The sequence below is a fragment of the Mastomys coucha genome, unplaced genomic scaffold, assembly GCF_008632895.1.
Source record: "Mastomys coucha isolate ucsf_1 unplaced genomic scaffold, UCSF_Mcou_1 pScaffold23, whole genome shotgun sequence".
Lineage (NCBI taxonomy): Eukaryota > Metazoa > Chordata > Mammalia > Rodentia > Muridae > Mastomys > Mastomys coucha.
This window is the reverse complement of record NW_022196906.1, coordinates 9,327,177-9,341,949: the sequence shown is the minus strand read 5'-3', so window position 1 is coordinate 9,341,949 and position 14,773 is coordinate 9,327,177. Positions and strand designations below refer to the sequence as shown.

The 14,773-nt window shown below is 40.2% G+C and overlaps 1 protein-coding gene across 9 annotated transcripts in view; it reads left to right on the top strand.

Annotated features, from left to right (window-relative positions):
• Cep295 (centrosomal protein 295) overlaps positions 1-14,773 on the top strand; it is a 44,391-nt gene that overhangs the window by 16,793 nt on the left and 12,825 nt on the right. For 6 of the 9 annotated variants that reach the window (XM_031345941.1, XM_031345940.1, XM_031345945.1 and 3 more), the window contains 10 exons: positions 1,062-1,245; positions 1,454-1,618; positions 3,503-3,724; positions 6,640-6,732; positions 6,868-6,971; positions 7,308-7,442; positions 7,632-7,729; positions 8,557-11,953; positions 12,947-13,106; positions 13,211-13,354. In XM_031345941.1, the coding sequence (XP_031201801.1) occupies positions 1,062-1,245; positions 1,454-1,618; positions 3,503-3,724; positions 6,640-6,732; positions 6,868-6,971; positions 7,308-7,442; positions 7,632-7,729; positions 8,557-11,953; positions 12,947-13,106; positions 13,211-13,354 (4,702 nt within the window). The remainder of the gene's footprint in view (positions 1-1,061; positions 1,246-1,453; positions 1,619-3,502; positions 3,725-6,639; positions 6,733-6,867; positions 6,972-7,307; positions 7,443-7,631; positions 7,730-8,556; positions 11,954-12,946; positions 13,107-13,210; positions 13,355-14,773) is intronic. The other 3 variants (XM_031345949.1, XM_031345943.1, XM_031345944.1) reach the window with 2 other exon arrangements.

Below are 14,773 nucleotides of genomic sequence, written 5' to 3'. Positions count from 1 at the left end.
GTAACTAGGAAAAATACTAATAAAGTGACATATCATGCTTTCAGTAAATAATAATAATAATGCACTTACTCAAATATCAAGGAACACATAGCTATCATTAAAAACCACTCTTTTTCAGGCCACTCTTTCTCCCATAAAAATGTCATCCATACCAGGCAGCCAGCCTGGTATACAGAATGAGTTTCAGGATACCCAGGGCTACACAGAGAAACCCTGTCTTCAAATACAAAAACAAAACAAACAAACAAGTGATCCAAAATAGTGGCATCTCCCTATTAATTCCATTGCCTTATCTGAGCCGTTAGCCTAAGACCTTTTGGTCTGGGAATGTATTTCCTGCTGGGCCTGTTGTAATTGGCATTTGGATTCTATCCTCTTCCAGTTTTATATTTTTTTGTCTCTAATCCCTTTGCCCTCTGACCTAGCCATAAAATGATACGCATTCATAGCCATACCTATATGCTGCCCCTGGGTTTTTTTTCCTACTACTTCATTTTCTTTATGACTAATGCTTATCCACAAACTGAAGAAGTTTCTCTGATCTCTCTTCTTTGCCCATACCATCAAAATTAAATCAGATAACTTTATTAAGACAATCTGATTAAACTTTCATGTTAGTTGTCCTCTACACACATCCCCTTTACTGAGGCAATCAGTGTGGAGTGACAGAAAGTATTGTCAGATAAACACAACAGTCACTTAGGACCTGAAAGATACAGGGAGAGCTGATCAACAGCATCTTACAGGGCCTAGCAGTGAAACAGAAAGTGATGTGGTGGTTTTCCTTTCCCAGGAGAACGGGTAGTAGCAGACACCTTTCAGATTGACGGTCTCAGCAGTGTCACCTGTGATACTTGCTTTGTCCCATTACTAGTCTAGGGTCGACATACTAAGTTACTCACCAGATATTTATTGAATATATAAATTAGTGTAGTGTGTCTTAGGTCAGAACAAATGGGAGGGGAAGTAGTTTTAGACCAGATTCTTCATGCTTTTTTCTCACCAGTTAATAGAATTATCTGAAGTTTGACTCTGTCATTAATCTGTTTATTCTGTTGAAGAACCAGGAGCGATTGATGGAAGAACTTAAACAGCTGCAGAAAGAGGACCTGGCCCGTAGGAGGCAGACAGTGGCACAGATGCCGCCACAGCTGCTGGAGCTGCCATACCGACGGAATGAGATGAAGGAAGACTGGCAGAGAGAGCTGGAGTTTGCCTTTGAAGATATGTACAATGCAGATAGGAGTAAGGGAATTTCAGCGGTGCTTTTAAATGTTTTGGTGGGGAATAATATTTGTAGTGATAAGTATTTGTTTTTAAATGAGTTATTGTATAAAAAGGGCCTTCATGCTTTAGACTTAGAAATTTTTATAGTTAAAATCTTGTGGGTTTTTTTTTTAAGTATTTTTCAGTCATATTAGAAAGAAACATGTCCCTGTATTTCTTTATTCAGAGGTGAAAGGAAACCTGATTTTGCATCTTAAGCCAGAACCTTTGCCTACAATGTCTGATCAGCTCCAAGATGAAGAACTGGACCTTTCAGTAGAAGGAGAAAATGAAGGTGAAACTGAGAACCCTCAGGTGCCAGACACTGCAGTAATATGTCCTAGTGGAACAGGTACCTAAGCCTCTAAGCTGAATGTTGAAGCTTAAAGGACACTTAATGGAGCAGTGCCACTCTATATATCTGTTTGTGCCATTAGAGATCAGGTCCAGACTTGTTGGAGGGAGCCAATCACATGTCACACCATCTGGTGATCTTTAGGATACGTGAGATAGATGCTTAGTTCTAAAGTCATTTGAAAGTTTAGCAATCTTTACAGTTGAGCAGACCATTAGTAAGTCTATTGTGTTCCATTACTGCTGAGTATTTCGTGTATTGTGAAGGCATACAGACTTTGATTATCTGCCCTTCACCCCTATCTTCAACGATGAACTTTCTCACTTGACTGTCCCATGGGTACTTAACATCCATATCCAGCACTAAGCTTAGTCATCTCTTGCCTACTGAGACCTTCACTTCCTAACTTAGGTGATTGATGGGTCCAGCAAGATGACTCGGTGGGTAAAAGCACTTGTCTCCAATCCTAACGACCTCACTTTGATTCCTGGGACCCCACTGTGGACGAGGGAACCTACTCCTGCAAGTTTTCCCCTAACCTTCACATTCCCTTCCCTTGTAAATAAATAAATGAATGTAATTGAGTGATGGTATCGTGGTTACCTGAAGCAGAGCACACACTTTGCTCTTTCACTTCTGTATCTCCTTAGAGACCACCGCACACCATTGAGCTGAGCTCATTTTTCCTCTTTTCTACCTCTATTGCCTTTACATAATGCTGCTCAGCTTTACATCTCATCACAGGCACACACATGGTAGAACTGGCTCTTTATGGCTCTAACTTGATTGTGGGAACTCAGGGCCACCTTCTCTGTCTGCTCAGCACACAAGTCTCTCCTCACCTATAAGACACTGACTCTGCACTTAGCAGACAGTGGATTTGCTTTAGTGTTTACTCACCCTGTTTTTAATTGTTTTAATGGAACTTTTTATTCATATTTCTTGTCATCAAAAATTGAAGCCTGGTATTACATAAAGAAACATTCTATTTCCTGTTGATCCCAGTTAGGATCTGACTTAATGTTGCTAAAGCTAGGAAGCTGTGTGTTACTGCACAGCCTGTAGTTTCAGCTCCTCAGGAAGCTGAGCCAAGAGGACATCCAGGAGTTTGGTACTGCTCTGGACAAGATAACAGTAGTTTTTCTCTTGAAGACAACAACAAAAGGCTAGGCATTCTATTATCCTCCTTAAACTAAATCCTCATTGAAAATAATTACAAATAAAAGTTGGCAATGTAGCTCAATGGTAGAGTGTTTGCCCTAAATTCCATCCCTAATACACACACAAAATATGGAAGAATGCATGGGTGGGTTGGTGGGTGGAGGGAAGGTCAGTCTGTTGTAAAAATGGGTAGGTCGCAGACTAATAGTTAACTGAATGAACCAGGCAAAAAACATTACTTAAGTATATGCTGTTCTTTGTGTGTGTGTGTGTGTATGTGTGTGTGTGTGTGTAATTAAGGAATGGGGTAAAATTACTGTATAGCATTAAGGTAGGGTGCAGTTAAGTTACCTTTTGAATATACTGACTAGGAAAGACAAAGGACCTCATAGGTACTGCATGCAGAAGAACTGTTTGGGCCATTCCCTAGCACAGAACATAAAATCTTATAGTGCATGACTCAAATAGTAACCTTAGTCACAAGCTAATTGGGAGTTATACAATCTGCCGTCACCTAGCAAACAGTGTCCTCCTGAGAGTTAAGCTTGAAACTAGTATATATGTATTATGTTACTGGAAATGGTCTAAATTTGAATTTAAGTTGAAAAAAATTATACTTGATTGTTAAACTAAGACAAGCTATTGTTGAATGTACTGTTAACCTTTTATTGAAAATAAAGTTTTGCCTAAATATAATGAAGTTAGTTTTCCCTTTTTTAGTGCCCTTGGCAACAAAGACCCAACAAATCCCCTCAAGACTTCTTTTTAAAAGATTATTAAGCAAGATTCGAAGTCAAAAATCACTCTGGACAATTAAATCCATATCTGAGGATGAAGGTGAGGTGACTGCGAGCATCAGTGAGAGTGAGAGTAAAATACCAAGCATGGACTCAGGATCTATTACCACGGAGGAGAGGACAGCACCGTTTGAGCAGGAGCAAGGTGCTTTTTCCGCTACTCTGTCTGATGGCGCATTGGTAAAAGGATGGATGCTCATACCTAGGTTTGGGGCTTAGAACAGTGGTAGAGCTTCCAAGCCTACCACTGCCTACAAATGCAAGAGTTTCTGCCTGCATTTCTGGCAGCAGGGAGGCGATAGTGGGGGTGGGCATGGGAGGGTGGTAGTTAACTCATGTATGAGAAAACAAAGAACAGAGGCCAAAAGTTGGGCTGGAGGGATGGTTCAGTGGTTAAGAACACTTTCTGGGAGGGCAGAAGGATATATTTTAAGTAAAGTGAACAGAAAAGGCCTCGCTGAGAAAGCACAGTTGGATAGACTTTGCCATCCCAATAATGCTCCCACTCTCTTCACAGTCTCTTTCACCCTGCTTTTTATTTATAGCTCTTATTACCAACAGGCAGTAAATAGACTTACTTTATTTTGATTATTTTCTTCATGTATAACCCTTTTTTGAGAAACTTGAAGATTTTATTCATTCCTCTGTTCTCAAGACACCTTGTGTATAAAAAGTACTCAGTTTTTGTTGAATTAGTTGAATAGCTTAAAGCAAGAGAGTGAATTCAAGAAGTCCAATATTCAAAGCTTTGAGAATGGATGTTTCTTTTATGAGAAGAGAACTTACCTATGACTACCTGAGGAATTGCAACTGTAGAAGTTGTTACAGGAGTTAGACAAGTACAGAGACTACAATGTTGGAAACCCAATAAAAGGAAGCTGCTGTTGAATCTGTAATTATATTCTTTTGAAAATACCCTGCATGAATAGAATAGGCAGTCTCTTTCACCTTGCTGCACTCTTCGCTTTCAAATGATTGCACCACTTGTCTGTGAGTCTTCTAGTTTCTTGAGTAACCCAAGAAGAGAGAGAGGGTGTGGGTGTGGGTGTGTGTATGTGGGGCTTGTGGGGTTTTTGTTCTGTTTTCCTTTCTTTCCCTTCACAGGGCCTTCATACATGTTAAGTGTTTGGATAAGTCTGTTCATTTCCTTCATCTGACCTCCTTCCTTACCTTTCAGTGACTGCTTAAAGATCGTTTTCTCAGGGAAATCACACCTGACTCACTAATCTAGTACTTTATTTATAATACAGCCCTTGTTTTCTTTATGTAGTGCCTGTTTTTAATTCTCTTAAGTTTTTCTGAGGCAATTACATAATGTTTATGTCCTTTCAAACTTTGAACCTCTTTGAAGCCTCTTGTCACTCAGCACAATATTCCTTGCTGTCTACCATGCCATGATAGGTGGTTGAATGAGTGCTATGTGCAAAAGAGCTACCTTGATATGATGGGATTTGTATCTTAAAATTTCCTAGAATCTAGTTATTCTAGTAAAAATTCATTGATGTTTCTTTTTCTTGTTTGTTTTTTATTAGATATTTTCTTTATTTACATGTCATATGATATCTCCTTTCCCAGTTTTCCCTCTGAAAAAAATAAAAAAATAAAATAAAATTTAAAAAACAAAAAACGAAAACAAAACAAAACAAAACAAAAACAAAACAAAACCCTGTTCCCTCCCCCCTCCCCTGCTCACCAACCCACTCGCTTCCTGGCCCTGGCATTCCCCTACACTGGGGCATAGAACCTTCACAGGGCCAAGGGCCTCTCCTCCCATTGATGACTGACTTGGCCATCCTCTGCTACATATGCTGCTGGAGCCATTAGTCCCACCATGTGTGCTCTTTGGTTGGTGGTTTAGTCCCTGGAAGCTCTGAGGGTACTAATTAGTTAGTTCATGTTGATGTTCATCCTAAGGGGCTGCAAACCCTTCAGCTCCTTGGGTCCTCTCTCTAGCTCCTTCATTGGGGACCCTATGGTCAGTCCAATGGATGGCTGTGAGCCTCTACTTCTGTATTAGTTGGGTACTGTCAGAGCCTCTCAGGAAAGAGCTATGTCAGGCTCCTGTCAGCCAGCACTTACTGGCATCCACAATAGTGTCTGGATTTGATGATTGAATATGGGAAGGATTCCCAGGTGGAGCAGTCTCTGGGACTCCTTCAGTCACTGCTCCATAGTTAGATTCTGCAACTCCTTCCATGAGTATCTTGTTCCCCTTTTAAGAAGGACTGAAGTATCCACACTTTGGTCTTCCTCCTTTTTGAGTTTATTGTGGTTTGTGGATTGTACTTTGTGTATTCTGATCTTCTGGGCTAATATCCACTTATCAGAGAGTGCATACCATGTGTGTTCTTTTGTGATTGGGTTACCTCACTCAGGATGATATTCTCCAGATCCATCCATTTCCCTAAGAATTTCATAAATTTATTGTTTTTAATAGCTGAGTAGTACTCCATTGTGTAGATGTACCACATTCTCTGTATCCATTCCTCTGTTGAGGGACATCTGGATTGTTTCCAGTTTCTGGCTATTATAAATAAGGCTGCTATGAACATAGTGGAGCATGTGTCCTTATTACTTGTTGGAGCATCTTCTGGGTATATGCCCAGGAGTGGTATAGCTGGGTCCTCTGGTAGTACTATGTCCAATTTCTGGAAGAATCACCAAACTCATTGACATTTCTTTCTTTTTTTGGGGGGGGGAGGGGGAAGGGTTTTCAAGACAGGGTTTCCCTGTATAGCCCTGGCTGTCCTGGAACTCACTCTGTAGAACAGGTTGGCCTCAAACTCAGAAATCCTCCTGTCTCTGCCTCCCAAGTGCTGGGATTAAAGGTGTGCGCCACCACTGTCCGGCTCATTGACATTTCTTTAGCTCCTCTTTAGTCTTTGATTTTTCTTGTAATATTTGCCTTAGGTTATTTGTGTAGCTAACCAAAAGAATACAGAGCTTTCACTGAGTGTCCACTTTGTGTAGACCAAGGGAGAATGATTGATCTGAATGAATGTTCCTGTTAATTTGCTCCCTTTAAGTTTGACACTATCATAGCAGTGGTTTCTTTTACAGTCATGGACAGTGAAAGGCTGACGATAGAATCTGGACCACTGAGCAGTGAAGATAAACCATTTTCCTACAAAGTGGGGACTGGAAAGGAACAAGGTACTTTTGTCACAGCCTCAAATTCAACTTGCTTGGTTCCTCATATCTTTTTTCTAGTAAAGAAGGGTACTGTAGTGGAGTCATCTTTCTGAATTATTGATGCTGATTTTTGTTTTTGTTTGGGGATTCTTGTAGCAATGGCTTCGTCTCCACCTGCCACAACTGTGGCTCAGAGTTCAGTCCTTCTTCATCCTCAGGAAGAAGCAGTCAGAATTCGAATGTCATTAAGGCATAAACAGGTAAGCACGACCTGCGGCTGCAATTTTGTTTGACCTGTACAACATGTCTTAATCTATGCTTCTTTGATACCGTGTTTTTTCTTACAAACATTCAGGTGACAGGATGCATTTGGTGTCTGCTTTACACTCATTTGCCCCTTCAGTGTCTGCTGCGTGCTTCTTGCCACTTTCTCTTGGTTCTCACATAATACCCCTTTCAACACCCTGGCAGATTTAAGACTACTTATTTTATAGATAATCAGCCCTTTTGGTGATGACATGTATTTCTTTTCAATATACTGTATGAACTTTTGGGAGTCTATTGTTAATTAGAACAATAGTGTTCTCATTACCTAGATAATGGAGATAGAAGAGCAGAAGCAGAAGCAGTTGGAATTACTTGAACAAATTGAGCAACAGAAGTTAAGGTTAGAAACTGATTGTTTCCGGGCTCAACTGGAAGAGCAAAGAAAGAAAGCTGATCAGCTTGAGGTAGGATGGCATTAGAAGGCCAGAAAGTATTTTTTATGTTCCACCCAACTTGACATATTTCGTCTTCAGTTTGTGTGCTGACCCAGTATAAATGTGATCAGGTTTATTAGAAGGTATGTGTTGAGATTTTAAATTTACCTGGGACTGTAGAAAACAGTAAACTAATTTTTTTTTTTTTTTAATTTTTAGGTATGCCCTGCTCCAATGTCACATGCTATGATTTCTGATGAAGACTGTCACAGGCAGATGATTCGTAACTATCAACATCAGCTTTTACAACAAAACAGGTATGGACCAAGTTATGATTTCTGTGAGACAGTGTGCTACATCTTTGGGATTTATTATTTATTTATGTGAGTATCTGTATTAGCCAGGGTTTCTATTCCTGCACAACATCATGACCAAGAAACAAGTTGGGGAGGAAAGGGTTTATTTGGCTTACTTCCACATGGCTGTTCATCACCAAAGGAAGTCAGGACTGGAACTCAAGCAGGTCAGGAAGCAGGAGCTGATGCAGAGGCCATGGAGGGATGTTCTTTACTGGCTTGCTTCTCCTGGCTTGCTCAACCTGCTCTCTTATAGAGCCCAAGACCTCCAGCCCAGGGATGGCACCATCCACAAGAGGCCCTACCCCCTTGATCACTAATTGAGAAAATGCCCCACAGCTGGACCTCATGGAGGCACTTCCCCAACTGAAGCTCCCTTCTGTGATAACTCCAGCCTGTGTCAAGTTGACACACAAAACTAGCCAGTACAGTATCTAAGTACCTTAGAAATTGCCATGTTTTCTTCAAGGGCAATGGGGATGCTAGTACTTTTTCATGGTAAATATGGCCAGCCTTAGATTGCTGTTTATAGAGTTTAATGTGTAAAATTTGAGAATCTGAGGGTTTTTTTTTTTAATTAAAAATTAAGCTGGGCAGTGGTAGTGCATGCCTTTAATCCCAGCACTTGGGAGGCAGAGGCAGGCAGATTTCTGATTTCAAGGTCAGTCTGGTCTACAGAGTGAGTTCCAGGACAGCCAGGGCTACACAGAGAAACCCTGTCTCAAAAAAACAAAAACAAAAAAACAAAAAAAAATTAATATTATTTGTTTTTTATTTGTTTTTGATAGGTTACACAAACAGACTATTGAAACTGCCAGGAAACGATTACTCGAATACCAAACTGTATTAAAAGAACGATGCCCATCCATGTCAGCCGCAATACTGATACCTGATTCTGTTGTGTCACGGCCCCCACAGCAATCCCAAAAGCCTGCTGCTTCTTCAGACTATGGGGATCCAAGCCAGAGACTGAAACTAAGTCCTAGCAAATATCAACCTGTGAAGCCCACACAGATCCCTACATTAGAGCAGACTCATATCCAGGTACCAAGAGAGGGTCACATTCCACAGAGGCAAGGAAAAATAGCTGGATCAGAGATGTTAGCTGAGCAGTCCGTGAAATCACAGGAACGTCAGTGGCAATTCTCTCAGGTGGAAACACATCAGAGAGACTATGAGCTTGTCCTTAAAGATTCTCATTCACTTTCAAGGACTTTGTCTTATGTTAGGCCACAAATATTACAAGATGCTGGAGAAATATCTAAACCACCGAGGGCAATAATTTGTCAAAGTTTAGATTCCCAACAGATATCATCAGAGGATAGTGAAAATATATCTTCTAAGCCAACGGAACCGTCTTCTTTTCTCCCACTGCTACCTGAATGCCCTTTTACTAGTCTCCCAGTTAAACTCGAATCTGGAACAATTCAGAAGCCCTTTACAACCATAAACCAGTCTGTAATCAGTCAAATGCGTGATCAGCCTTTGTCATCCTCAGAGACTATTACAGCTCAGAAGGACGACTTAAGGTTTCTTCAAGAACAATTAGAACTACAGAAGAAAGTTCTCCAGGCAAGACAAGAGGCTCAGGAAAAGCTGCTTTTATGTACACAGAAAGAACTGGAACAGCATACTGGTCTCCCAGTATTCCTCCCTTCACCAGTTGGAAATATATTTCCTTCACTGCCCTCTGCCTCAGCTGAATCAGGAAACTTCCAGACATCTTCAACAAAAAGTGATGCCACTGTTTCCTCTGACAATATGGACAGGCTTTGGGATTCTTCACAACCCATCTCATCACGGCAAACTAATTTAGAATTTCTCCAAGAGCAGTTCAGTGTTGAGAAGGATAACCTTCAGGCTAGGCGGGAAGCCCAGGAGGTCCTGTTTGCACATACACAGAGTCAGCTGGATAAAATTGTACATTCTGAACAGGCTGGGTCTTCTTGGCCATATCAGGTGGCTCAGCAGTCATTTAGTTCACTAACATCAGTTGATACACAATCTAGAAAAACCCAGAAACAGCCTTTACCTATGAACAAGAAAGGGCTACTCCCAAACCAGACTGAAGTCTCAAGAGCTCAGGATGGATCTTCAGGTTTTTTACAGCAGACCCTACCTCTTCAGAATACTTTAAGGTTGCTTCAAGAACAGCTGACTCTACAGAGGGGTATGACTCAACCTAGACATGATGCTCAAGAGGAATTACTTTTACGTAAAGAAAGATGTTCAACAGACAGTGTGGCGGGGCCAGTAAATTCACTCTCCTCAGTGGTTGCTCAGCACTTAGATGCTTCACATGCAGTTTCAGAAATTGGGCCTCAGAAGCTCCAGGAACTGTATTCATCTAAGAAAGAAAATACATTTCTCTCCAGTCATTTGATTACCCCAGCAGTTCAAGAGGAGTCTCCTGGCTTTCCACAGCACAGCCTGCCAAGACAAGAACATTTTACATCACTCCAGGAAGAGACACACATTCAGAGGGTTATACTTGGTGCTAGAAAAAAAAATCAGGAATTTGCTCACAAACAAAACGAATTAGAAAGGGGACTGTGTTCTCAACAGACTGGTGGTGCCTTGTCTTCTCCATCCCAAGTAACTGAATGGGAACTATCCCAGGAGTCTGTATCAGCCAGAAGTGATAGTACGGATCCCGTAAGCCATTTTAAGATTCCAGGATTTCAGGAAAGACTAGTTAGAGTTTCACAGCGTACATTCCCTCTACAAGATAATTTCCAGGAACACCAAGAATGGGTAAACACAGAAAAAGAGAGCTTTCAATTTAGTTCTCAAACTCGAGAAAATACATCTTCTCAACAGACAGGCTTTTCGTCCTTTGAACCCTCATTAAGACTGTCATCATGTGTATCCTTGCCATCTGCTGACTCAGGTATAACACAGCAACCTCTCTCAACAGAGAGTGACAGTAAAGTAAAATCAAGCCATCTTCAGATACCAGAACTGCAGCATAGACTTTTAAAGATATCCCAGCTCATCCAGCCTCAGCAAGACAGTTTGAAGGCCCTTCAAGATCAATTAGCTACACAAAGGGAAGCCATTGTCCACTCTAGACAAGAAGCTCATGAAGAAACACTAAGAGAATGGAAGGAAAAAATATTCCCAGAGCAGGTTGGTCCATTTTCTCTCCTGATACCACAACGTTCACTTGCTTCATTCCCTGTTTCTGATACTGAAAGAACACAAGGACTGTGTTCAGCCAACAGTGACACCATATCTTCGGGTTATTCTGAGATGCTGGAATTGCCTGACAGGGCATTGGGTTTATCACATACTGCTTTACCTCAGCAGGATAATCTGACTGCACATCCAGAACACCTTTATGCACAGACAAATTCCTTTCATTCTACTGAGAAGGCCCAAGAAGGGTTGGTGTTTCCTAGACTATGTAAATGTGAAGATATGTCTGCTGAGCATTTTATCCAACCTCATCATGATGACTTAAAGGCAGTTCAACAGCAGTTAGATATGCAAAGGGAATCCATTAGATCTGGCCAGGAAATACAAGAGGAAATGCTTTTGCAAAGGTTAAACAACTTGGAGCAAAGGGTATCTTGCAAACAAATTGGCTCTTCTCCATTTTCATCCCAGGTAGCACTGCCCATTGCCAATTCTGAAGAGACCTTACAGTCTTTCCCAACCAAAAGTGATGATGCTGAGATGCTCAGGTCCCATGATGAGTATCTGGGCTTTCCACAGCCTCTTCTGCCTCTGCAGAATAGCATGACAGAGCAGTTGAACATAGAAATGGTATCTCATAAAGAACTGCTTTTACACAAACAAAAGAGCCAAAACAAAAGTGACTTTCCTGAGCATTCTCTCCCTGCTTTGTTTCTGTCCAAGGAAATAGAGCATCCATTCATTCCACTACCTTTTGCAGAAACCAAATCTAAAAGCATTTGTGAGTCATATTTATCTGAAAAGGAGCATGCAGCTCCTAATGATGCTGTGATCACAAGATTTCAGGACAGACTTTTAAGTTATTCCCAGCCTGCCTTAACTCAGCAAGATAACATGAGTCTTCAGAAGCAGCTGAATCTACAAAGAGAAGCTCTACAAACTAGGCAAAAAGCCCAAGAAGAATTGCTTATGCAGAGACAGACATTCTTACAGCAGCACATCCAAAAACACAGAGAGACTTTGAAAGATTTCTTTAATATCAGTCAGGTATGTTCTGAATTTAAAACTTCAGCATTACATAATAGATGGTTAAATCTGATTCCATTTTAATCCTAAATCTACCTCCTCCTTAGTTATTGGGAGTGTGGAAATTAAAACAAATGTATCTACTTTATAGGGTCATTTTTAAAATATAGTAAACATTAAAGAATATCCATCTTTATGAGTTTTGTTGCAGTGGGTTCTCAGATATGTTTATAAAAAGGGCTGGTTAATAGAATTCTTATAGTGTGGCAGATCCTGTTCTTTAGTGACTGTTAACATTTGTATATGAATCAAAATCTGTGTCCTACATGACGTAACGGTATAGCTGGTATGGTTATAGTCTGATAGAGGCCAGACCTACATTTCTTACATTTAAGTTGCTGAGAAGACTGGTGTCGTCACTTAGACACACATTTAGTTAGAATGGGTCTATTCTAGTTTAGGCCACTTCTTAAGTTCCTTAGTGCAAACAATTCTGCAGCACTTAGATGTTCAGGAGGTACTTGAAATCTAGAAGTTAAATCCTAAAGTTATAAAGGAAAAGTAATGGGGAAAAAGGCAAAGGAAAACATTCAGGTCTGATAGCAGGTGCCGAGGAAGCTAGTGCTTGGTATGGGGCTGTGATGTGGTTGTATTTTGCACTGGGAGTTTTACTCATTCAGTGATAAAAGTATGTCCCAGTTTTGATCTGTCAACATAAAACAGATTGTTTGTTCTAGGGATATGGGCTCAGGTTTTCCTAAATAGCTTGTTCCACTGTGGAAACAGTTACAGGGACTTTGTAGTTACAGAGCAACAGAAAGTCATAAATTTATGGTGCTTTCCAAGTACTTTGTAGTGCTCATGAGGTAGGCCATTACAGTGACACAGGGAAAAACTGCTATAGTGATGGAATTAGTCATTCAATTGAGGTTCTGACTTAGTGAGATTTAAATCTCATGACTTATTCGTGTGATCCCTTAACCCACATCCCCATTTCCCTACCTATTTTTTCAGGCAAGAAATACCACAGGTGAGAATGATTTGGAAATGCAGAAGACAGAACAGCTTGGAGGGTGGTTTCCTCACATCCAAGGCCTTACTTGGGGAGACTCAGGTCAGGGGAGCTCTAGTGGTGAGCAGCCGCATTCAGCAGATGTCTATGTTGAGCATGGTGGTAAGATGATCCCTGTTGTCTTCTGATTATACCCAATCCCTGCAGCTAGCTGGCTGAAGAAAAGCTTAAAGTTTCATTTGCTTAACCTTTTCTTGACCTGATAGGTGACAGTCTGGGCAAAGAACTGAGTGGTAGAGCCTCAAAGCCACCTGTCTCCAAAGTTAAATGTGTTTTGGACTTAAACCAGCATGAGCTTAGTACTATACAGGAAGTAGAGTCACCAGCAAGTGGCAGGACTTCCATGACAGGTAAACAAGATGATAAAAATACATCTTTCTAGTTTGTTACCTTTTTACTTTTTCTTAGTATACTAAATGTATCCAAGAGACAGTCTTTGAGTACTTGTATAAGAGAAACTGGTTTATATAAAAATGATTAAAAATTTGGGGGCAGAGAGATTGCTTACCAAGTAAAAAGCATTTTCCTGTTCATAGGCCTGAGAGCTGGAGTTAAGTCTCTGGGTCCCAGGTAGAAATAGAGAACCAACTCCCAAAAGTTGTCCTCTGACCTCTACGTACATGCCATGCTATGGCATGCATACACCATCACTCTCACATATCATATATATACATACAATAATAAATAAAATACAATGTATTGAAGTACTTAACTTCTTGTCTTAAAGAAATAATAACACTATAACTAGCTTTACTGTCTCACATGTGGAAGGCAGTGTGCACTGTAAGTAACTAACTCTTCTCACATTGAGAAGGGCAGTTTGCTGTGACAAGTCTTTGCTGTCCCACATTCTCACACGGTGCTTTCTTTTATGTCTGCTATCTTAAAACACCTCAAGGTGGGACTCAGTTCTCTTTTTCCCTTCTGTCTATTCTCACTAGTCTTTTCCTGCATCTGGGTGGAGCTTTTTTGTTTTGTTTCTAAACAGGAACTTGATATTTAGACCAGGCTGGCCTTGATTTTTTTTTTTTCTTGTATCTTTTAGACGGTAATTATGCCTAAAATGTTGGCCTTACTAGCAATTAGAATAGGTATTTCTTTTACCATACTACCGTTATGTTCAAACATCTAAAAAAATCCCTTCCTGAAATTCTTGAATTTATTAACACCCTCTAGATTTTAGAGTCACCAGATAATTTTCTTGATGAATTTGCCAGAGCAAATCTTGTTTACAAGAAAAATAGCTTTTTTTTTTTTTTTTTTTTTTTTTTTTTTTTTATTTTTTTTTGATAAAAAGGTAAGAATAGATAGAAATGCAATTGTTAATATCAGCTGTTTGGGTCAAGCCATAAAATAAAGTGCCTCGATTTCTTACTGAAAAAATACGGGAAGGTGGGGAAACATAGGCCCTCTAAGAATCACTGCCTTGCTCATAGTAGGAAAAAACAATATGTTTCATGAAATGACTATCAGAATTTTTTCACTAGCTTTGGAAGCCTTTTCCCATTCAGGAAATTAACAGTTTACCTAAATTAGAATGATTGTGAGGAAATTCTTTATCACTGATTCCTGTAGTTATCTGAATCATGTTTGAGATTATAAAAATGCCATTTTGAACTCTTAAAACTGCCCACTTTCCATTCCCACTCAATCCTGGCTGGCCTGGTTTGTTTGTCTTTGTTTTGGTTTTTTGTTTTTCTTGGATGGCTGCAGTAATTCCTGGCATTTTTCCTTTGGCTCTTTGAAGCAGAGTCTTTTTTTTTTTTTTT